This window comes from Rhinolophus ferrumequinum, chromosome 11 (genome assembly GCF_004115265.2).
Source record: "Rhinolophus ferrumequinum isolate MPI-CBG mRhiFer1 chromosome 11, mRhiFer1_v1.p, whole genome shotgun sequence".
NCBI classification, from domain to species: domain Eukaryota; kingdom Metazoa; phylum Chordata; class Mammalia; order Chiroptera; family Rhinolophidae; genus Rhinolophus; species Rhinolophus ferrumequinum.
In genome coordinates, this window is record NC_046294.1 from 45,233,710 (window position 1) to 45,256,292 (window position 22,583).

The window sequence follows — 22,583 nt, forward strand, 5'->3', positions numbered from 1 at the left end:
CCGCGCCTGCCGCTCTAGCCACTCTGGCTGTCACTCTTGTTTCCGGCTGTGTTCCGGCGGCTCTGCGGGTCTGGATTTCTGGAGACGCGCTTTGCACGTGGAGAGGCGGGGGGACCTTGCCACCTCGCTCGGCTCTCCACGCTCATGTTCGAAGAGCCGGAGTGGGCCGAGGAGGCCCCATTAGCTGCAGGCCTCGGGCCTGTCGCCTCACGGCCTCGGCCCGCGGCAGCCTCGCAAACCAAGGTAAGTGGCCACTGGGAGCTGTTTCAGGCCGTGAATCGGTTCTTGGTGGATCCTAGTGGATCCTAGTGCAGGGCACGCCGCGCGCACATGTGGGTGTGGGTGTTTTGAGGAAGGGACACTTGCGGCCGACTGATTCCAGAACTTCCAAAACAAAAGGACGTTGGAACTGAGAGTTGGTGAGTAGAAGTTAATGAGGCGAAGGGGGTTTCTTAGACAATAAAAGCACGTGCAGAGGTCCTGGATCAAGAGAACATGTCCTGTTAGGGTCACACACACAAAAATAATCCGTGTGGTTGGAGCACAGAGAATGAGAAAGGATGTCATTGAAGTTGGAGAGGTAAATTAGTGGGTTTGCATATTTTAAGGATAGACAGAAGCCGATGACGTGGTTTTAGCAGGGGTGGGATTCCTTCAGAATTGCATTTTGAAAGGATCATTGATTGCAGTGTGGAGATTGAGTTTGAGAGAGCAAGAGCAAATGACAACGACGGGTTGTCAGTACTACCATTCAAAAGGTGGTTGGAGGTGGTACTAAGAACCAACCAGGTCTGGGACCACCCAGGAGGACTTCAGCCCAGCAGACCTTCTCCTTTAAGCCTTTGTTGATGTGAGGGTTGCTGTACTTCCTCAGACTCTATCCTTCAGTCAGCCTCCAACATGGAATCTGTATGCTTTGTCCTTCCTCTTCATCCCTTCAACTCATTGCTGTGGTCCAGGCCACTGGCTTCTCTGTCTTCAGCTTGTCCCCTTCAGTTTGTTCTCTATAGTGCAGCTAGAGTCATCCACACGCGTGTGATCCTGTCACTCTTGTTTTCAGAAAGCTTCCTACCTCTTATCAGCTGGAGGCAAAAGCCTGAGATGGAGGTTTTGGAACGTGGAGGTTGAGATGGAAGTTGTTGACCTTGGTCCTGTTCCTTGTAGCCTTACCACATTCCTCTGGGAAACCCGATTACCTCCTCTGCACATTAAAGAGAGTGGGATGGGTGGTTTTTCTGCTCTCCAGCCTCCCAAAGGTTGGGATGGTGACTTGAAAGTTCTTCAGGGTCCGGCAGGCTTCATGACAAGCTAATTAAGTTAACTGGGAACAATCCAGATACTTCTTCCAGTGTCTGTATCAGGTCCACATCTCTCCCTTCTTATTCTTCAGGCCCCATCCATTCTCTTCACCCCTGCTCTCATCCCTTATTTTCTCCCAGGGCTCCAAGCGCTGCCAGCTCTTGGCCACATTACGGGCCCTGGAAGCAGCATCTCTTCCTCAGCCACCCCCCAGCCTGCCTGGCAGTGACTCTGAGGAGGAGGTGGTGGGAAAGAAGAAGAAACGCCCGAAAAAGGCCTCCTTTGCCAGTGTTTCTACTGAAGTAGAAGAGAAAAGGAAGAAGCATCAAAAACAGGGCACGCCTGGTGGTGACTCTGAAGAAAAGGAAGTAGAAAAAAAGAAGTACCGCAGAGGGGCTTTTCTTGTCAGTGACTCTGCTGCAGAAGTGAAAAGAAAGAGGAAATGCCAGAATCAGGCCCCTTTGAACCCTGCCCAGCACCTGAACAGTGTTGACCGAAAAGGTACTAGTGGATGTGTGTATGTGCGTGGGACAGGGAGGGGGATCAGCTGATCCTACATACGACAGAGGTTACCTGCCACCATTAGGTTTGGGGTTAGGCAATAAGAAGTACTTTCATCTAGGCCACAGTCTCTGTCTTGCCAAGCCTCTGAATTCAATAGATCTTGCCCCAAATATGCCTTCCCATCTCTCTCTGCAGATCCCCAAACTTGGAAGATTCGTGGTACAGATGACCCACTCAAGCCAAGCCCTGGGGCCACTTCCTCCCAACCCCCCCATACCTTGAGTCGCAAGCAGTGGAGGAACCGGCAGAAGAACAAACGTAGACACAAGAACAAGTTTCGGCCACCTCAGCAGCCAGACCAGGCTCCAGCCACAACCCTCACAGAGGAGACAGAGTTGCCTCCTGCCCTCAGTCCGGACAGCCATGAGGCTCGGGCAGGGGCTCTGAGAGCCCGCATGGCACAGCGGCTGGATGGTGCTCGATTTCGCTACCTCAATGAACAACTCTATTCAGGGCCTAGCAGTGCTGCACAGCGCCTCTTCCAGGAAGACCCTGAAGCTTTTCTCCTTTACCACCGAGGCTTCCAAAGCCAAGTCAAGAAGTGGCCACTGCAGCCTGTGGACCGCATCGCCAGGGATCTTCGCCAGCGGTGAATGGGGGTTGGGTACTGAGAAGTGATGTTGGTCAGTTATCGGCTCAGACTAGACCAGTGAGTGATCTCTCCCCCCTCCACTCCCAGGCCTGCATCTCTGGTGGTAGCTGACTTTGGCTGTGGAGACTGCCGCCTGGCTTCAAGTATCCGGAACCCTGTGCACTGCTTTGACTTGGCCTCTCTGGACCCCAGGGTCACTGTGTGTGACATGGCTCAGGTAAACCCCTTTATCTTTCTGTGTATCTGGCCTGTGCTCTGGGCCCAACCTCCATGTGCTAATCTCTAACACCCCCTCTTCTCTCCCTCCCAGCCCCTGTCATGGTGTTCAGCCCTAGCTCTCAGTGCTGGCTTTCTCCTCCCCATATTGTGTGCCTCATACAACACTCCCACTCCCACAGGTGCCCCTGGAGGACGAGTCTGTGGATGTGGCTGTGTTCTGCCTTTCACTAATGGGAACCAACATCAGGGACTTCCTGGAAGAGGCAAATCGAGTGCTGAAGCCAGAGTAAGAGCCCCTAAGGCATAGGTGCATGTATATATATATACCTGCATGTGTCTGTGTGCTTACACAGAACTTTCTATCCTTCTCAGGGGTCTCTTGAAAGTCGCCGAGGTCAGCAGCCGCTTTGAAGATGTTCGGACCTTTCTGGGAGCTGTGACCAAACTGGGCTTCAAAGTCATCTTCAAGGTGAGGGCCCCAAGAAATCTGTCCCTATTTTTGTCTCATGTGTGGCCCTTTCAGGGCAATAGTGTTTAGGAGGGAGGCCGTAGGCTCAAAGACATTTGCTGCTTTTCTTTATTTTTTATTTTTAATTGGGGAAGGGGAATAGGACTTTCTTGGGGAACAGTGTGTACTTCCGGGACTTTTCAAAGTCAAGTTGTTGTCCTTTCAGTCTTATTTGTAGAGGGCGCAGCTCAGCTCCAGCTCCAGTTGCCATTGTTAGTTGCAGGGGGCACAGCCCACCATCCCTTGCAGGAGTTGAACCGGCACCCTTGTTGTTGAGAGGACACGCTCCAACCAACTGAGCCATCTGGCCACCCGGGAGCTGAGCGGCAACTCATTGACTTCATTCTAGTTGCAGAGGGCACAGCTCACTGGCCCATGTGGGAATCGAACCTGCAGCCCCATTGCCCAGAGCTCGCGCTCTAACTAACTGAACCACCCGTCCGCCCCAAAGACATTTGCTTCTTGAAGGCACAACTCATGAGAGAGTCCTGGGAAGCTTTCTAAGCAGGGGCAGGACATGGATGGAGGTATTTTGAGTGGAGTGAGGATTTGGAGCTCACTGGGTCTTTTCTGCCCCTAGGACCTGACCAACAGCCACTTCTTCTTGTTTGATTTTGAAAAGACTGGGCCACCTCGGGTAGGGCCCAAGGCTCAACTCTCAGGCCTGAAGCTTCAGCCATGTCTCTATAAGCGCAGGTGACCTCTGGACCACCCCCCTTGAAAGGGGAGGCAAGTCTCCAGGCTCAGAACTCTGAAGACTATATCCAGCCAGGCTGGGACCCAGGACCTGGTACCACTCTTCCTTCATCCAGGAACAAAGTGTGATGAAACCCCTGGCTCAGCCCTGCTCTAATGAAGGCTTCTTGGTTGCAAGACGCATAAAATCACTCAGGCTAGCCAAAGAATAAGGAGTGTATTAGAACACAGAGCTATTTGGGAATTATGGATCTCCTCCTAGGAGTCATGGAAACTAGATGGTTGAGAATTCAAGGCATCTCTGGATTTGACTCCCTTTTCCATCTCTCAGGAGCCACATGAGCTTTCTGTTCTGGCATCTCCATACTTCTTTCTTCTGATCTCTGTCTGCAGACTAGCTCCCTCTGCTCACCCATAGATTCTGTTCCTTCAGCTTTAGTCTGTTCAGGCTTTCAAAGCCTCAGACAGGCAAGTGTTGCTTCTTGGCTCCGGGGCAACTGGTAGCCTACAAACATCCTGCCTCAATACATCAGTCTGGGCTTCTGGGAAGACTGTTTGGTTGTCGCTGTACTTCTTTCCCCCCAGCCTCGTCTCCTTCTTTGGAGCCACATGGTACAAACAACTCCCAGCACCTGTTGTCCTCTCGGGCCCTGGTGTGTATGTCTGGCTGAGAGCACAGATTTTGGAATCATATAGACCTAGGTTCAAATCCTGGCCTGCCACTTATTGCTGAGAGTCATTTAATCTCTGAATGTCACATTCCTCATTTGAAAAGTGGTAGAATTCCTTTCTCATGAGATTGTTGTGTGGGCCAATTGAGGAAATCTGCAGCCAGGGCAGGGTATGGAGGAGGTGCTCAATAAAGTGGAGTGTGGCTATTATGTGTTGTAAGCCTCGTTGTTCTCTAAAGACCTTCCATAGGCTGAGTTGGAGGTTGAGGAATAAAAAAATGGATTTGTTGACTGAGGAAGACTCTGGAAGAGCTCAGTATAGGCCTTTCAATGGGCCTGTTTAATAGGATATTTAGAGAGTCTTCACAGATTTTGAGCTGTCCTTGGAGGGGGGTAGTGAAGGAATTGGGGCTCTTCATACATAACAATCAGTTAATGCCATGTTGGGTGGGGGATTGAGCTGTTCATTGGTAGAAGGGTCTGTCGTTTCTGCCTGACAGTGGGCCCAGATCAGCGTGTCATAGGAAAGCTGTAGGCAAAGAAGGCTAGCGTTGGGAGAAGAGGAACTGGATTGACAGATCCTTGGCCTCTGCTAAAACGACTCTGCCATGGTCTCAGGTATAAAGATACAAGTTCTACCTCTTTCCGAGAACAAGAACTGAGCGTGGCCACTGGGACACAGTTTCCAGAACTCTGAGGGAGTTGAATGCCTCCAGAAGGGTATGGAGGTTTGAGGCAGGCTGTCGCCCAAAGGCCATGTGTGGAAGCTGTGAACCATTCAGCAGACACTGGACAGGGCCTTTGCCTGTGCTCTTCTCTCTGCTGAACACTTATCTGACTGGCAAAGTCTTACTCATGCGTCTAAACAACCTAGCTGTTTCTTACTTCATTACTCCCAAAGCAGAATGAATGTCTTCAGCTGTGCTGTCAGAGCACTACCTAAAGAGTGCAGCTTTGTGCAATTTGTGCATTTAAATGCTGCGTTGTGGTTGCTTTGTGCATTAGACTGCAGTCTTCTCAAGTCACATTGATCGTTGTATTCCCAGACTTCATCCCTCGAGTTCACATAAGCAAGAGATAAGGAACAACAGGGTCCAGTTGAGTGGGATTGATGGGAGCAGGGATGTTGCAGGAATCCGGCTTTGGGGCACAAGAGGAGGCACTGTGGACCAGTGACCTTGGAAGAAATAGGCAGATGGGAGAACTTCAGCAGGTAGACTGGTAGATGTTGAAGGCTGGTGACAGAAACAAATCTGAGGTAAGTCTCTGCTTTCTGGCTTGAGCAACTGGTGGGCAGATGATGCCATTCAAAATGTTGGGTTTTAAGTACCTGTAGATGGTCATTTGGAAATGGGACACAGAAGTCTCAGGAGAGATCTGTGCTAGGGATTTGGGAATCAGCAGCCTGGAGCTGGTAATTCAAGTTATGGGAATAGATAAGACATCCAGAGTAAGACAATGAGACGGGAAAATGACTCCAAATAGAACTTTGAGGAGCATTTAGTGGATGGGTAAAGGAAAAGGAACCAGCAAAGGTGACAAGATGAGAAGGTCGGGCAAGAGATGGAGGAGTCGAACCAGAAGAGTGGATTTTTTAATATGGAAGGAATGGGGAGGTTGTCAGCTATCAAATGGTATTGCGAGGACTATTAAGATGAGAGAGAAGTCAGATTGTGGTGGCATGAGGATTGCTGAGTAACGTGGAGGGCCTGTTTGAACTTATAGTGGTATGACTTTATAGTTACGCCAATCAGCCCAGTGGTGTGGTTGTCGCTGCCTACTCAGGAATCTAGGTGTGGCTGTGGGAAATGTGAGCACTGCGGGATCATCAAGAGTTGGAACCTTTCCATGTAATTGAAATGAAAGGAAAGCAAGCAAAGGAGTTTCAGACCATTTGCAACTGATAGCTATGCTGGATCATGGAATTTTGTAGGACAGGTGGGAGAGTGAAGACAGGAGTAGGTTGTTACACTGGGACTAACTGAACAAGTGACTTGGGAGGATGGGAGGCTGTGGTCACAAGTTGGAATGCTTGAATTACACATATTGGAAGCAGAACAGTTCCAGGTGATGGCAAAGTCTAGTGTGTAGCGACAGGAGTGCGTGCCACAGAGGCATGTAAGGGAGGTTGCCTGGAGACTGGTTAATGGACAGGGCTGGGGCAGGGGGCGGGTGTATGTGTGTGTGTGTGTGTGTGTACATGCGCATGCTGGGGGGCTATTGTCTGCATGGGTTTTGAAGTTCTCCAGGATGATTGATGACAGAAGTTGACGTGGAACAGGTGCCAACCTCTTGAGGGAGGGAGTGGATCCAGGAAATCTGCAGACGAAGGGAAGGAGAGGCTGATGGCATGCATTTCCAAAGTGCAGAGGGTTCACAGAGCCTACCAGAGAGACTCCCATTTGGAGGGTGACGTGTGAGGCTGGTGAGTGGTGCTGGCTGCCAGGCAGCCAAGATAAAATATCCTGACAGTCTTCTCTAGCTTGTCAGGATTCACCGAGGATTACTGGGGAGAGGACTATTATGGCAGCTCCATGGGGCAGGAGCCTCCCGGAACAATGAGGAGGTAAGCCACAAAATCCCAGAATGTGTTGGAGTAGCAGGGCATCTCACTTTAGGACACATGTCACCTTTTTTAGCTCCATATCCATGTTCTTTCCCAAATGTTATTTATATTCATAAATCTTGACTAATTTTCCCTGTTTTCTTAGCATGCTCAGCAGGATAGCTGGGGTCTGTCCTCCCTCTTGCTTTCCTCCGCTCCTTATAGTTTGGATTCTCTGTTGGCCTATTCTGGTTCTAGCCACCTGAGCAGATACCTCTCTGGGTTGGACTCAGGCCCCAGGCTCCCTATAACTCAGTCCAGCCCCCACTAGTGGCTCAGTGCCTCACTCTGGTTCTGAAGCAGCACTCTCCTGAGCCTGATCTGGCTCCTCCCTGCTCCATCATCAGCTTCAGGACAAGCTCTTGTTCAAGTCCATGCCTGGGCTTCAGTGTCTAATGTTGAGAGCCTAGACTGAAAAGAGAACAATATATATTTCCTTAAAGAGTAATAGCATGCCAACTGTTTAAAGAACAATGAGACCAGTTTAAGGAACAATTTGAGAACAGATTGAAGGAGTGGCAAGAATAGTAAGAGGCAAATGGAAGTGGAAGGGAGCTTCCGGATTGTGAAAAGAAGTGGTTCTCAAACTTCAGAGTGCTGTAGAATTACCTGGAAGTTGTAATGCAGATTGCTAAGCCCTCCCCCAGTTTCTGATTCAAAAGATCAGGATAGAGTTTGAGAAGCTCTTTTTGGTGGTTTTGATTTTTCTCAGTGAATCAGGAAGTAGACTTTGGGTTGAGAGTGAGAATGGGAGAAAAGGAGTTGGAGTTTTGAGGAGAGGAGAACAGGAATATTGTTGCTAAGAAAGGAAATGAATGAATTAAGGAAATATAGTATGATTGCTGGTAGTATTAATAGCACACTTAAGGTTCAAGGTCAGAAAGAGGATAGGATGGGAGGAGACCGGTGCAAGATTGCTTTGTAAAGAGCTTGTTACTGGGAGACAGAGTACTGTCAACCCACTCACTCCTTTGTGAGGGCTGGTTTCTGCCCTCTTACCTCAAGTCTAATTCAGGACTCCACTGGGACCATTCAGGAAGCTTGAGATATTTATTCCTACAGCAAAGAAATAATGAGCCTGGAGGCTGACTCCTGCCCTGGAAATGTAGAAGGCAAACAGGCTCACTGATGGTTTCTATGGTGGAGCCAGGTGAGTGCTGCTGCTTTTGCATTGGCCTGCAATCCCAGAATTTGCCATCTCAATAATGCATGAGTGTATCCTGTGCGCCTTGTAGGAGAGAGGGAAGCATGGTGTGGTCCTGGGTCTTGTCCAGTAGGACCATTTGAAGAATCAACGAGACCTCAGCACAAAGAAGCTACAAGTGTGCCATGTGGGCTGAGGAGGAAGTTGCAGGAGACCCAGAATAAAGTTGCATCCACTAAGGTCAAGAGGACAGCAGGGATGCCCCCTTTAAATATCTGCCCGGCCCATAAGGCACAGAACCACCCAGTTAGGCAAGAACTGTTCCATCGCCTTACTTCTCTGCACTTGGGCCCAGAGGGTTCAGCAGCTATTAGGGCTATTAGGTGGAGAGATGGTGAGAATAGAAGAGAGTATACAGATCATTCCTCCCCCAGTGCAGACTCCTTGGCTTAAGTGGAGCAGAGCTCTCCGGAGGGGAAAATAGTTAAAGCTACAACAGGTAGAGGCTATTTATTGTTACATAGGATTAGACATTCGAATTACTTGAGATTGTGTTTGTATCTTATACTGATTGTAAGACTGTTACTAAGAATGAGCTGGAAAATCACAGGCTTGCTGCAGCTTTTCTCCATAGCAGGGGAAGAGTACTCCCACATGAAAAAAGTTTGGAGGAGTGGTGAGAGACAAGAATAAAGTTGAGTTTGGATAACAATCTGTGCTTCATGCTTCTTAGCATCCCCTTTAGAGGTTTATTGCTTTTGCAGTTATTGGTGAGCTCCAGCTTTTGTTCCTGTAACGGTCCTAAGGGAACACAGTTCCAAAAGAAACAACATGATCTTGGCAGAAACACAGCTCAGCTCCAAACACTCAACCATTTCCGCAATTGCACAGAGCCCTTTACAGCCTTTCACAGGGACCCATAATTACGTAGAGCTATTATCCCCAGGTCATCCTCCTTCCCAGGTGACTTCTCAGACTGGCCACCTGGTTCTAGGATATTTGACTGCTGCAGTAACTGCCTTACTCGTCTAATTGCTTCCACTCCTGCCCCCAAAGCAGTTCATTTCGCACATCATTTTGCACACAGCCAAGTGATCTTTTTAAAATGTAAATCAGATTTGTCACTTCTCTGCTTAAAATCCATTGTTAGTGAGTTTGGGGAATTAGAGCAGTTAGCATTATATATCCTGGCTAGTGTATCTTCTCTGGGCATCCTATCCACATTACTCTTGATCACAAAACCCTTTTTGTTTCCTTCCGGGTGCTTCAAACATTTCATTATCTTACCAGATGTTAGTCACCACTTCCCACCTGTCCCATGAATTTTAATATTAATTGGAAAAGAAAATGTTCACCTCAGGAAGTTGAGATGCTCATTTTACCAGTTACATTTTGACTGTGATAAGAAAAAAAAAAAATCCCACTAAAGAATGTCTTAAATGAGATTTGTTTTCTTCTCATAGTAGAAACCTGAAGGTAGGTGGCTGTTAGCATTGGTTCGGGAACTCAAGGTGTTAGTGATTAGGTTTCTGATCCTCTTGGTCTCTTGATTCTCATGGTTTTAAGATGATGTGTTCCTGATTAAGCAGGGCTACCCTACTTACTACTTACTGATACACTTATTGGGAGTCTCACTGATTGTCACAGACTTTTTGGCCCTACTTCAGGGGTCCTTCTACACTGTTAATACTCTGGTGTAAATATGTTCCACTATTTTCTATAACATGTCTGAGACCAATCTAAAATATTAACATTTTAAATGTATTTGTTTCTTCCACCCGTTCCCACATCTCAGTGGCCTGTCAGCAACTCATCCAGTTCAATATATATTTATATTTTATTTATGTAGAACTCCAAAAATCAACCAAAAAAAGATAAGCCAATAGAAAAAAATTGGGCAAGAGATTTGAACAGGGACCTTATAGAACAGGATTTTCAAAAATGAGTAGACTCACAAAAAGGTCAATCTCATTAGTAATCAGGGAAATGCAAAGCAACACCAAATGGCAACATTACATATATATTGGAATTGGGGGAAAATGGTACAAGATAAAGATAAGGAGTAAAGTGAATTATGTGGACTAAGTGAACTCTCATATCCCTGGTGAAGGGAGTATAAATTGAAATTTTTGGAAACAGTCTGGCATTATCTACTAAAGTTGAGGATAGACATATTTTATGACCAAGCAATTCTACTCATAGTTATATTTCCGATGGATATGTGTGCACATGCACAGGAGGCATTTGCAGATTGTTCATAGCAGCATTATTTGTAGGAACCACAAAATGGTCATTAGGCACTTCACAAACGCTTAAACCCACCCCCTCCCCAAAATGCCCACTATAATAACACAATAACAAATCTTCACGACAACAAAATGAAAACATTGTCAACGATATTCAGTTTTCAACCAAAATTACCAGGCATGTAAACAAACAGGAAATACCCCTGTAAGTACTATAAAAATATGAAATTATAAATAGTAATTTATACTCAGGATAAAAGACAATAGTAACTGACTCCAGTGGGCTTAGATACTGGATTTAGCTGTTAAATATTTTAAAGCGCCTGTTAATGTGTTCAAATAATGAAAGGAAAATAAAAGAAAGGAAAATATGGTCTCAAAGATACACAGATAGGGAAACTTGCCAGAGACATAGACTACAGAAAGGAACCAAATGAAAATTCTAGAATTAAAAAACTACAAGGAAAAAAGTACAATACAAATTACTGAATTTGAGCAACAGACTGAAAATAGACTGAAAGAAATGGACAGGGCCTCAGGAATGACACTATAACAAAAGATATCTTTGTCATGAAAATCCCAGAGATGGATGAGAAAGAGAAGCTGAGAAAGCACTTCATGAAAAATAGCAAAATCTTCCCAAATTTGGTAAGAGACAAAAACCTATGGACTCAAGAAGCAAAGTGAACAACCCCAAACAGCATAAACATGGAGAAATTCATATTAAAACATACCATAATTAAACTTCTGAAAACTAAAGAAAAAAACATATTAAAAGCTAAAGAAAAAGGGTGCTGTACCTAAAGGGGAAGAACAGTTTGAATGACAGCAGATTTCTCATCAGAAACCACAGGAAATGTATAGGGAAATGTCACAATATTTTTCAGGTTTTGTAAAGAAAACCCAGACTCTCAACCTAGTGAAAATATCCTTCAGGAATGAAGGGGAAATTTGGATGTTCTTAAATGAAGGAAAACCAGGAGAATTTGTCACCAGCTGACTTTCCCTAAAAGAATGGCCAGAAATTCTCCAAACAGAAAGGAAATGATAAAAGAAGAAATCTTGGAACATCAAGAAGTATGAAGGAGCACAGTAGACAAAAATGTGTGCAAATACAGCTAGGTTTCTTTCTCTTGAGTTCTCTGAATTTGATGGTTGAAGCAAAAATTATAACACTGTTGTGGTTCTAAATGTAAGAGAAGTATTTAAGATGATTACATTATAAACGGAAGGATAAAGGGAGGTAAAATTTCTATACTTCACTTGAGAACTGATAAAATAACACCAGTAGACCATATTAAGAATATTAAGGCTTTTCTAAAGTTCACATGTCCAGAAGACCGGACTGCAGGTCTCTCCTTGCAGCCGCGGCGCGAGAGCAGAGTATAAACTGCTGCTGCCAAAGTCGTGACAGGCGTTTAAGAAATTTCTCCCCTTCTTTGAATGAGTATTAGTTGAAAGGAGTGCTGCGGAAACTGTAACTAAGGGAGGCATTATGCTTTCCAAAAAATCTCAAGGAAAAGTATTGTAGGCAACAGTAGCAGCTGTTGGATCTGGCTCTAAAGGAAAGGGAGATAAAGTTCTTCCAGAATATGGAGGCACCAAAGTAGTTCTAGACAACAAGGATTATTTCTTATTTAGAGATGGTGACATTCTTGGAAAGTACGTAGACTGAAGTAAATCACTATTGACATGGTACCACATGAAGCTGCCCATTCCACTGAAGTTGTGAAATCTCATCATGTAAATCATTTCCATGTCTCTCTTTTGTAATGATATCCAAAGTAATGACATCCAGTGTCTCTTAAAATTTTGTTCCACTGTACTGATATAAACATTTCCAAATAAAAATATATAAATAAAAAGAATATTAAGAATATGTATATATATGTGTGTGTGTGTGTATATGTGTGTGCGATATAAACATACATATATATATACACCACTGAAAAGCTATACAAAGATATAATCTCCAAAACACTATAGATAACTCAAAATGGAATTCTAAAAAGTATTCACTTAACCCAGAGAAGGCAGAAAACACAAAAATCAAAGGAATCAACAAAAAATTTCTAACATAAGTGAGTTCAGCAAGGTTGCAAGATACAAGATAAACATACAAAAATTGTATTTCTATACACTAGAAATGAACGTGTAGACACTGAAATTAAAAATACTATTTATATTTGCTCAAAAAGAAATGACTTAGCTCTAAACCTAACATTACAGTTGTAGGACTTCTTTGCTGAAAATTATGCAACACTGATGAAATCAAAGATCTAAATAAATGGGGAACATACCATGTTCATAGGTTGCAAAACTAAACAGTAACAATGTCAGTTGTCCCCACTCAAATACAGAGATACAGAGGTATCTGGGATTTTCACAGTTCCTGTGAAAATCCCAGCATAAGTTTTGTAGACATAGACAAGATTATTCTAAAATTTGTATGAGAAGACAAAGGAATTAGAAGAGCTAAAACATTTTTGAAAAAGAAGAATAAAGTAGGAGAAATCAGTCTACCCAAAGTCTTACTATATAGCTACTGTAATCAAGGCTCTGAGGCATTGGTGGAGAGAGGTATAGATGCACAAATCAGTAGAACAGAGTAGAGAACAGAAATAGACCCACACAAATAAGCCCAATTGATTTTTGATAAAGGTGCAAAAGCAATTTAATGGGGGAATGATATCCTTTTCACCAAATGGAGCTGGAGAACTTCGACATCCTTTGAAAAAAACTTGACCTAGTCTCAAGAAAAAAACTTGACACCGTATACAAAAAACACAATATGGATCATGGACTTAAATGTAAAATATAAAATGATAAAACCTTTAGAAAAGAAACATCAGAGAAAATCTTTGGTATCTAGTGCTATGCAGAGTTTTAAACTTGACATCACAAGCATGATCCATAAAAGGAAAGTTGGATAAACTGGACTTCAAAATTAAAACCCTTTGCTCAATGAAAGAACCTGTTAAGAGGAACCTACAGACTGGAAGAAAATATTTGCAAACTACGTATCTGACAATGGGCTAGTAAATATAATAATAAAGAATTCTCAAAACTCAAGGGTAAAAAAACCTGATAACCTTGTATCTACTAAAGAAATTGAATTTGTAATTAAAATCCTCTCCCATAAAAAAATAACAAAAAACTCCAGGCCCAGATGGCTTTACTGGCAAATTCTATCAACCACTGCATGAAGAAAGAATCAGTCATGCACAGACTGTTCTAGAAAGTGGTGTAGGAGTGAACACTTTCTAACTCATTTTATGTGTGACTCTGCGACATAAACCTGGGAGCATAATTGTGTGTGTTTAATTAATTTCACCAGGTGCTGCCAGATTGCCCTCAGAATAACTACTCCAGTGTGCCCACCCACCAACAGTGCATGAAGATTCTTGTTTTCCACTATCTCCCCCAACATTTGCTATGGTAGAGGCAGTAGAATGCTGTGTAGAGAATGGCTTCTGGAGACAAATGTCTAGATTCAAAAACTGGCTCCACTATTTTCTGACTCTGTGACTTTGGATAATTTGCTGAATCTTTGTCTCAGTTTCCTCATCTACAAAGTGGAATGATAATAGCACCTATCTTATAAATTCCAGGGCTTCTTAGGCATTCGTAGATGAAAATAGCACTTTTTTTCCTGTTTCAGACATTTCCTCTAACCTATTTCTGAATGAGGATTTCAAATTAGACTGAAAAGTTGCAAAAATAAATGAGCTTCAGATGAGCTACAGAGTGCTAGTCGATGACATTTTTGGTCTTTGGATTTTCAGTGCATGTAGTGTACAGAGCTGGATCGCAGATTTTCTCACAAATTTGCATATGCAAATAAAATTTAGCTCCTTTCTCAATTACTGATCTGATTTTCCTCACAAGTCTCACTGCCATCCTGAACTCCACTGAATAGTGGAAGAGGCTAGAAATTAATTCAGTCTCTTTAAGTTTCATTTATTCTCTTTGAAGTAAATGCTCAGATATTCAAATTCCTCCCATTCTACCTCTGTTCCTCTCCAAAGTGACATCTGGCTATAGAGAGGAGGGCTTATGTGGCATTTTGATATCAGAAGGAAGGGGTCCTCTGGCCTAATATTGGCTCTTGGGTATGCACAAGCTGGAATATTCTGAATATGGTTGGCCTAGTTCTATACCTGGGCATTCTGCCAACATTTGCCTCTAAAGTTGATGAATCCGTCATCTTGCTTTTTACAGCTGTCAGGGCCTGTGCCCCTCCCTGCCAACTTGGCTTCCTCTCAACAACTCTGTTTGGTGCTGTAGACCACAGTGATTTTCTGCCTGGTACTCCGCTGAGCCTAAAGAGTCTCTATTCAGCATCCACACCGTGCAGGAATCAAGAGACATCCCTTGCTGACCATGCCACTCTTCCCTAGTATGCTCCTGGGGCCATGGTAAGTCCATGCTGCAAAGCAGTTCCCTTCTAAAGTTCCAGGAGGAAAAAGGGCAAAAGCCACTTTGCCCTCCGTGTGTCAGTTTACTGCTCTGTCCCAAAGTCCCAGGTCAAGTTGATTTTTGTCCTCCTCCCTCTCTTGTCTCTACTACTTCTACCCCCATCCATTGGGACAGGACAGGAAATCTCCCCTTTGTCATGTGTCTTACTTCTTTCCTTTCATTGTTTGAGACTTTAATTTCTTAACAGTATTTTAATTTATCTGGTAGACAATTTTAATAGTGAAATTGTCAAATCTGGAACATTTTTACATGGAAGTCATTGTATTTGGGCTATACTGCCAAATGGTAGTTATTTTATAATTTCTAAGTGACTCAGTTTAATAACTGGGCTGGACATAATTCAAGAAATTTCAGTCCGGAGAATGGTGTGGATTTTCTATACCAACCAATTTCAGATGGCTTTATAGGTATCTCACTATCTATCACTTCCAGCTCCCACTGGAGGATAAATAGTAGTGATGGTAAACGTGGATAGAGTGTTCACTTATCCAAAAGGACTTCTTTAATATTCTGCTAATCCCCCTAAAGGTACAGCTATGTCCCTGGTTGACCATAGGAAAGAAAAAGGGAATGGTTTCTGAGGAAAGTGGAGACTTTTGCCTCTTTGCTCGGCCTTCTGTTAAAAGGCATCAGTTGCACCATAGTCACTAGTGAGTGGGGTGACTGTGAAGAGATTGTGCACCGACACTCAGTATATACTTTGTCTGCATTTCCTCCCACCATGTAGCTTGTACCTAGCCAGACAGTGAGGGAAATAAGTCATCCTGGTAAGTTTTGGTGCTTGGGGTCAGGGAGAGTAAGCCCATGTAGGCCTGTAGCTCTGCCATACCCTAGTCTTACTTTTATCAGAGAGGTTTGCCCTGGGATTGCATGCAATTATGCAACTAATAATAACTCAGCACATCAAAGCAGAACTCAATTCCCAACCCCAACCTGTCTCTCCCTCAGATTGCCCATCTCAGTTAGTGACACCATGATCTGCACAAGTTGCTCACACCTAAAATCTAGGAATCATCCTCGATTTGTCCTCTTCCCTCATTCCATCAGCAAGTCCTGTTCGCTTTGCCTCTAGAATATTTCCTAAATCCATTCATTCTCCCTTCTCCACTGTTATGACCCTGTTCATATCCATCATCTCTCATTTGAATTACTTCAATAGCCTCCAAACAAATCTCCCTCCTTGTTATTCTGGATTTTCTTCCTCCCATCCACCATAGAACAACCAGTGTGATCTTTGAAAAATGCAAATTAGATCATGTCATCTCCCACCTAATACTCTCCAATAGATTCCTCCTTATGCTTTTAGAAAATACAGGCTCATTAGCATGAAAAGGCTCTGTGTGATCTGCCCCTATGTCTTTACATCCTCCTGGCTCACTCTGCTCCTCCCTCACCATGCTCCAGCTACATGTTCCATTCCTTGAATACCCCAGGGTTGTTCTGCCTCAAGACCTTAGCACCTACTGAGTGCTCTACTGGAAACACTCCTCATAGATCTTCAAATGGTTCCCAGGAAGCCTTCCTTGACCACCCAAACTGTATTAACTGCTCCCCCCTCTAGTCACTCTCTAACATATCAGCCTACTTTATTTTCCTTTTTAAAAAACATTTATTTTAAGTGTGTTTTTCCAGGACCCATTAGCTCCAAGTCAAGTTGTTGTTTCAACCTAGTTGTGGAGGGCGCAGCTCACGGTGGCCCATGCAGGGATCGAACCGGCAACCTTGGTGTTATGAACATCGTGCTCTAACCAACTGAGCTAACCGGCCGCCCCTACTTTATTTTCTTTACATCACTTAAAAATCATCAATTTAACTTATTTATATGTTGACCTTTTCTGTCTCCCTGCATTAGAACAATCTCATTAGTGCCTGGAATAGCACCTGGTTCAGAGGAGTGCTCAACAAATAATTTTTGAATGAACATAGGACCTTGTATCTTATTTTGCTTTTTTTGTATGTGTGTATGGCTCACTCGGAATATCCATTGTATGGGGAGGGATGACTGGTAGGGCAGGATTGGGGCATTCCCAATAATATTATGCCATTAAATGCCTTAAGAAAATCATTTTGAGTTCTAATGTTATCCCTTTATAAATATCCCTTGTGGGTATAGCACAAGTGCTGAGACCACATTAGAGAGCTGGGTAAGGATTTGGGCTGTTGCATGTCCGGCATCCCCAGATCTGCCTAGCCTTGGATGCTTGACCAATACCAGGCCCATCTCCCCATAGTGTCCCTACACTCTCCTCCTCCAGTTGCCAGGCACACACCCTCTTCTCCCTTCAGTGTGAACCAACCTCCTCTCTCATCAGTTGTGCACACTGCTTTCCCCTCAGTGTGTCACATCCTCCGCGCACACACACCCTACACTCCTTCTAAATCTCAGAACTCTTTCATCGAATCACTCCAACTTTATTTTGGTTGAGGGCTCAGGGCAGGGGCGGGCTGCACACATGGACTCTCCGTTGGACACAGATGGCAGGGCTGAGCTTTGTGGGCAGGGGCAGGTGCATTAGGATGTTCCTGCTGTGCAGCCTTGTGGTGCCGAGGGGACCTTCCATGTACACAGGACAGGAATATACCGCCAGGCCGGCATGGGGTGGCCGGTCATTGGTGCCCTGGGCCTGGGTTCTGGTGCTGATGCTGATGGGAGGCAGAGGGCTGGGCCCGCTGGAGGGACTGTCCTGCAAGGCCCCTGCCAGCGGGTCCCACTCGGCGTTGCAGAGCTGTAGCCCAGTCAGCAGCAGCTCCCCCACCTCTGGAACCATGGGCTTCGGGCCGTTCACTACCTGGGGACGCCAGAAGTTGGTCAGGCCAGGTTAGAAAGCTGAGGGATCCTGGTGGAGCAGGATCAGAGAAGCAGATGGGGCTCCCGAGGGGGCAAGATCAGGAAGAGGCAAGGTGGGATAACTGCGAGGTATAATCAGGGACGTTGAGGGAACGGAATTGGAAGCGAAGGGGCAGCCCGAAGGTACCTGGACGTGCAGAGGGTTGATGTTCAGCCCCTGACATTTGTGGGGGAGCTGATTGGAGCTGGAGCCTTGAATTTGACAATCAGGCAAATTCGAGTTGGGCACATACTGGTCCATAGCAAAGGCAGCCTCCCAGCGCAGTGAAAGCAGCAGGCGGCGTGGGTGGCGAAAGGCTGACAGGTGAAAGATGCGTTTTGGTACTTCGGAGCCCACGTCCAGGTAGCGAACCAACAGTTGTCCACTGCGTGACAGCTGTCGCAGCCAGTGCCAGGGCGGCTGTGGCCCAGCAGGCACATGAGGTCTCCAAGGCGGAGGTAGGAGGCCATTCCAGAGAGCGTGGGCCACCGCGGCACAGCGTTGGGAAGCACACGGGGTCGCGCCCTTCAGCTGCTGCAACAGGCAGTCAAGGTCCCGCTGCAGCGTGCTCACCAGCTGGCTCAGTTCCAGCACCTCCATCTGGAGGAAGCCCTCCAGAGGCTGCTCTGCATTCAGTCCCTTCACCACCCACCTGGCGCCAGACTCATCTTGGTGAATGGTCTTGGTCAGCAGAGCCTGTAACGACTCCAGTCTCTGCTTGGCTAACACCAGGCGTTGCCACAGCCGCCTTTCAGCACGCCGCCGGGAGCCTCCCGGAGGCGCAGGCACCCAAGTGGGTGAACTCCGCTGCAGCGCACTCAGGAAAGCACGACTCTGGCGTCGTAACAGCCAAGCCTGGGGGCCAGCACTCAGTCCGCAGATCTGTGGTTCAGGTGGTATGGGCAGTAGGTACATCTGGGCCTTGCACTCTGCCATAGCATCCAGCTCCTCTAGCTCTTGGAGGTGGAGGTGATGGGTGAGAGACAAGATGGACTCTCCCCACCCCAGACCCAAGGGAGTAGGCCTTCCTCTGACCTTTAAGCCATTACCCCCTAACTGTGTGAATATTGCCCCCTCCTACCCCTTTATGGGCACTGCTGTTCACATTCCCGTGAGGGTGGCACTACACTGCGCTGTTGTCCACCCCAACACAGATACCTGACTGGAGCTTACCTGGGCTGGGCATCAGAGTGGCCAGCAGATACTGGGGGGTGTGTGGTTTGTCCCAGCTCCTCCTGCCGGAGCTCAGGCAGGCTTGTGTGAGGCTAATCAGGGCCTCCCTGTCCTTGTCGTCTCCCACAGGACCCCCATAGAAAACCGAAACTGCAGATGAGGTCAGATCCCTTCAGTTCCAACCCCTCTAGTTTCCACCACTTCCCAAACCAAAGTTGTGAATGATGTCCCCGTCTCAGTACTCCCACCCCCACCCCTTTCTGGGCTCTCCTGGGGGCTGATGACTACATGGCAGAAAGGAAGGGTCTCACCGGCCAGCTCCTGCATGGCAGCACTGGGATTGCTAAGGCTGGCACACAGCTGGTCTTGGATCTGAAGGACCTGGGTTAGCGTCACTTGACTCCTGGAGAAGGGGAACAGAAAGTAGGGTTTCAAAACCATATATATGCTGAGGACTCTCACATCTTTCTCTCCAGCTCAAACTTCTCCTGAGCCCCAGACTCAGGAGGGCTCATTAGTCATTGCCACTTGGCATCTCAAAAGACAGCTTGCTTTCAATGAAAATCATCATTTCCCTCCATACTAGCCACCCAGTTGTCCAAGGCAGAAATCTGGGAGCCATCCTTGACTCTTCCTCTTCCTCATCCTATATTTGCTCTCCATCCTTGTTGTGACTACGCTAGTCCCCATCACCGTGACCTCTTCCCTTGAGACTTCCAAGCCTCCTAAAACTGCCTGCTTGCCTCCAGCCAGCCCCATCTGGTCCGTTTTCCACACTGAAGCCAGAGTGATCTTTCCAATAGACAAGTAGGATCCATTTTTTTCTCCTACTTAAAACCCTTCAGTGGCTTCCCACTTTCTCAGGATAAAATCAGGCCCCTTGCAATGGTCTTAAAGGCCCTGTACCACAATCCTCACCTCTCCCACTCAAGTCTCACCTCTCCCAACCACAGCATGTCCACCTCAGCCACACTGAAGTCTTCTCCCTCCTACTGAGCTTAGTTCCCTCTGCTCAGAAAGGCCCCATCTTCACCTAATCTGCCTGTTTTCCAGACTCAATTCAAAGTGAGTTCTTTCCTTGGCTTCCCTCGGCCCTCACACGTTGGCTCTCCCCAGAGATGAATCCCAGCGTGTGGAAAACACTCAGTGGTTGCTAAGTGACTGACTGACGGAGCAGGATGGGTGGGTCCCTCACCAGCGCCCCCTATGTGCCTGCAGCTTCATTCCATAGAGCTGCCGGTGTAGCAGGAGGCCATGTAGGAGGAGCAGAGGCAGCGCCTTAGTAGGGGGTTGCACATACAGTCCTTGCTGGGCTAGCTCCACGCTGTCGATCAAGACGCGGCCCAGGTCCAGGGATGGCTCCCAGGAAATAGGCATGGAGTGCTGAGTTAGTATAGCTGGGGACGAAGGAGAGTGCTAAGCCAACACAGCACAGTTGCCCTCCCCACTCCAGTCTGAGAGCCTGTAGGGGAAAGCTCCTCACCTGGTAAGGAAGCAATAGCCTCTGTAGGCACAATAAGCCAAAGCCGGAAATCTCTGTGGACCACATTCCTGCTTGTAGGTTGAGCTAAAAGCAGTTCTAACTCCAGGTCCGAGATCACTAGGGGTCAGACATGGGGCTGAGATCAATCGCTGGGTAAAGGGTCAGATACAAGTTGAGGGATCAGACTTGAGGCTAGGGGGTCAGGAGTCACATACAGGGGACAGGCTTGGAGCTAGGGGATTGGCCATGAGGCCTGAGAGTGCAAGCTCAGGCCCAAGTGTAGGAAAGGGTCCTAGAAATGATCTCTAGGGAGCAAACCCACCCTTGGCTCCGTCCAATAGCCCCAGCAAGGGCTGTAGCAGCTCCTTTGGCCAGTAAGGCATCAGGTGACAATTCTCCAGCACCAGCCAGTGCCCTTTGTGCATAGCCTGGCAGAGAGTGCTGACCACAACCGAGACCGGATCCCAGGCCTCAGAGCCCAGGGCTATCACCTCCAAATGCTTCTGCCCCTGGGAACCAACAGAGAGATGTCAGAAGAACTCAAAGTGATCATAAAGTGACTCAAGGGACCCCAAGTAATACCACAATAATCCCCAAAGTCTGGGTAATCCAGAAAGATCCATGTGAATGCTGAGAGGACACCCCCACACAAACATACACCCCATCTCAGCCCATAGGAGCCTGGTCACTCTGTGGCTAAGAGGCTTGGCTCAAACCTGCTCATGTTTGGCAGCCAGTTTCTGGATGACAGTCAGGGGATGCAAGATGTCTGTAGGGTGACCAGGTGGTGGTAACAAGACCAGCAGGGGCTGAGTAGCTTTACTGTGTTCGAGGGGTATAGTGAATGCGCTCAGGTTTTCATCCAGGGGCCGACCCAGCAGGCTGGTGGTAAAGTCTGCCAGGGCACCTGCCAGGCACTCAGGTCTCAGCACACGCCACAGGATCAGCCTCTGGAGGAGGCTGAGTGGATCAGACCCAGGCCCAGGTGCAGGCCCCAGCACTGTGGATGACAGTGACAGGTAAGCCTGCCAAACGCTGGAGTGGCCTGCCAGGGACGCACGCAGCCCAGCAAATGGGGGCAGCAGCTCTAACATTCCACATTCGTGCCAGGCTCTCAGCCCTAGCCAGGGCGGCCGAGCCACACCTGGGACTGGCTTGCTGTAGCCTGTGCTGGGAGAGGCTGCCAGTCCAGGCCAAAGTGCCAGCCTCTCCAGATCTGGTGCTTTCTTTGATACTTGCAGCAAAGCCAGAGCACCTAAGGCACCCACCAAGGGTACATGAGTCAGGCCCAGTGCAGCCACGGTGCTGCCCAGCAGCTGGCGGGTCAGCTGTGTTCTTAGCTGCAGCAGATGGCTGGGCAGGTCCACCCCCTGATGATTCTCACACCGCTTCATGCTGTTCAGTGCCTGCTTGGTGGCTGCCAGCCAATTCTCCGGGCTCATACGTAAAGGTGGCAGCAGGTTCTGCAGTGGGCTAAGGGCCTTGATAATGGCCATTCCATGCTGGACCACACGTCGATAGGGTGCCCACAATACCACCTCCTGCAGCCTCAGTTCTTCTAGCTCCTCGCAATGGGCACGCAGCTGACATAGCTGTGCCTGGGTCCTCACTGTGCCCCGCAGGAACTTGGCTGGTTTCTGATGATTTGGGTTCTGGAACAGTAGCATCGTCAGCAGTCGCTCCTGCATACAGGCACTTGTTGCATGGATCTGGCCCTTTACCACACAGGCCCCCGTCATCTCCACTCATCTCCACCCTCATACCTGGGCCCATCCAACCCATAGAATGGCCCCCGAGCACCTCAACAGCCTCCACAGCTTCACGGGCATGCAGGGATCTTATCTTGAGGTCCTGCCAGCGGCTCTCAAGCTTGGGACACTCTATGCACACGATTTCATGCAGCATCTGTTCTTCTAGGACGTCCATGTTCAGGCCCAGATCCAGTACATTCAGCCCCTTCAGCAGTTCACAACCTAACACTTGGGGTCACATGGGAGACACTCAACCCCTTCCCCTTGGCAGAGCCAGGGGGTGGGGTGCACAGGGAGTATGGCTCCCTGCTATAGTCTTGAGCCT

At 47.1% G+C, this 22,583-nt stretch overlaps 2 protein-coding genes and 1 pseudogene across 2 annotated transcripts in view; 2 read left to right on the forward strand and 1 right to left on the reverse strand.

The window, feature by feature from the left end:
- Positions 1-6: 6 nt before the first annotated feature.
- Positions 7-12,112, forward strand: RRP8 (ribosomal RNA processing 8). Its single transcript, XM_033120723.1, has 7 exons — positions 7-243; positions 1,440-1,800; positions 1,999-2,452; positions 2,543-2,672; positions 2,854-2,960; positions 3,047-3,143; positions 3,763-12,112. Exons 1-7 carry the CDS (start codon positions 145-147, stop codon positions 3,880-3,882), a joined length of 1,368 nt encoding a protein of 455 aa, XP_032976614.1. The 5' UTR covers positions 7-144; the 3' UTR covers positions 3,883-12,112.
- LOC117030584 (10 kDa heat shock protein, mitochondrial-like) lies at positions 11,956-12,278 on the forward strand (annotated as a pseudogene).
- A 5,174-nt stretch (positions 12,279-17,452) lies between these two features.
- Positions 17,453-22,583, reverse strand: part of DNHD1 (dynein heavy chain domain 1) — a 69,438-nt gene continuing 64,307 nt past the window's right edge. The window contains 9 exon segments of the mRNA XM_033118899.1: positions 17,453-17,812; positions 17,999-18,807; positions 19,025-19,174; positions 19,336-19,427; positions 20,220-20,421; positions 20,508-20,624; positions 20,830-21,016; positions 21,224-22,189; positions 22,308-22,486. Coding sequence (XP_032974790.1) covers positions 17,453-17,812; positions 17,999-18,807; positions 19,025-19,174; positions 19,336-19,427; positions 20,220-20,421; positions 20,508-20,624; positions 20,830-21,016; positions 21,224-22,189; positions 22,308-22,486 — 3,062 coding nt within the window.

Excerpts from the sequence above, each read along its gene's own strand:
- RRP8 (XM_033120723.1), top strand. The coding sequence starts at position 145 with ATGTTCGAAGAGCCGGAGTGGGCCGAGGAGGCCCCATTAGCTGCAGGC. Across the intron at positions 2,453-2,542 it reads GCCAGGGATCTTCGCCAGCG|GCCTGCATCTCTGGTGGTAG; the intron begins GTGAATGGGGGT and ends CTCCACTCCCAG. Across the intron at positions 3,144-3,762 it reads GCTTCAAAGTCATCTTCAAG|GACCTGACCAACAGCCACTT; the intron begins GTGAGGGCCCCA and ends TTCTGCCCCTAG.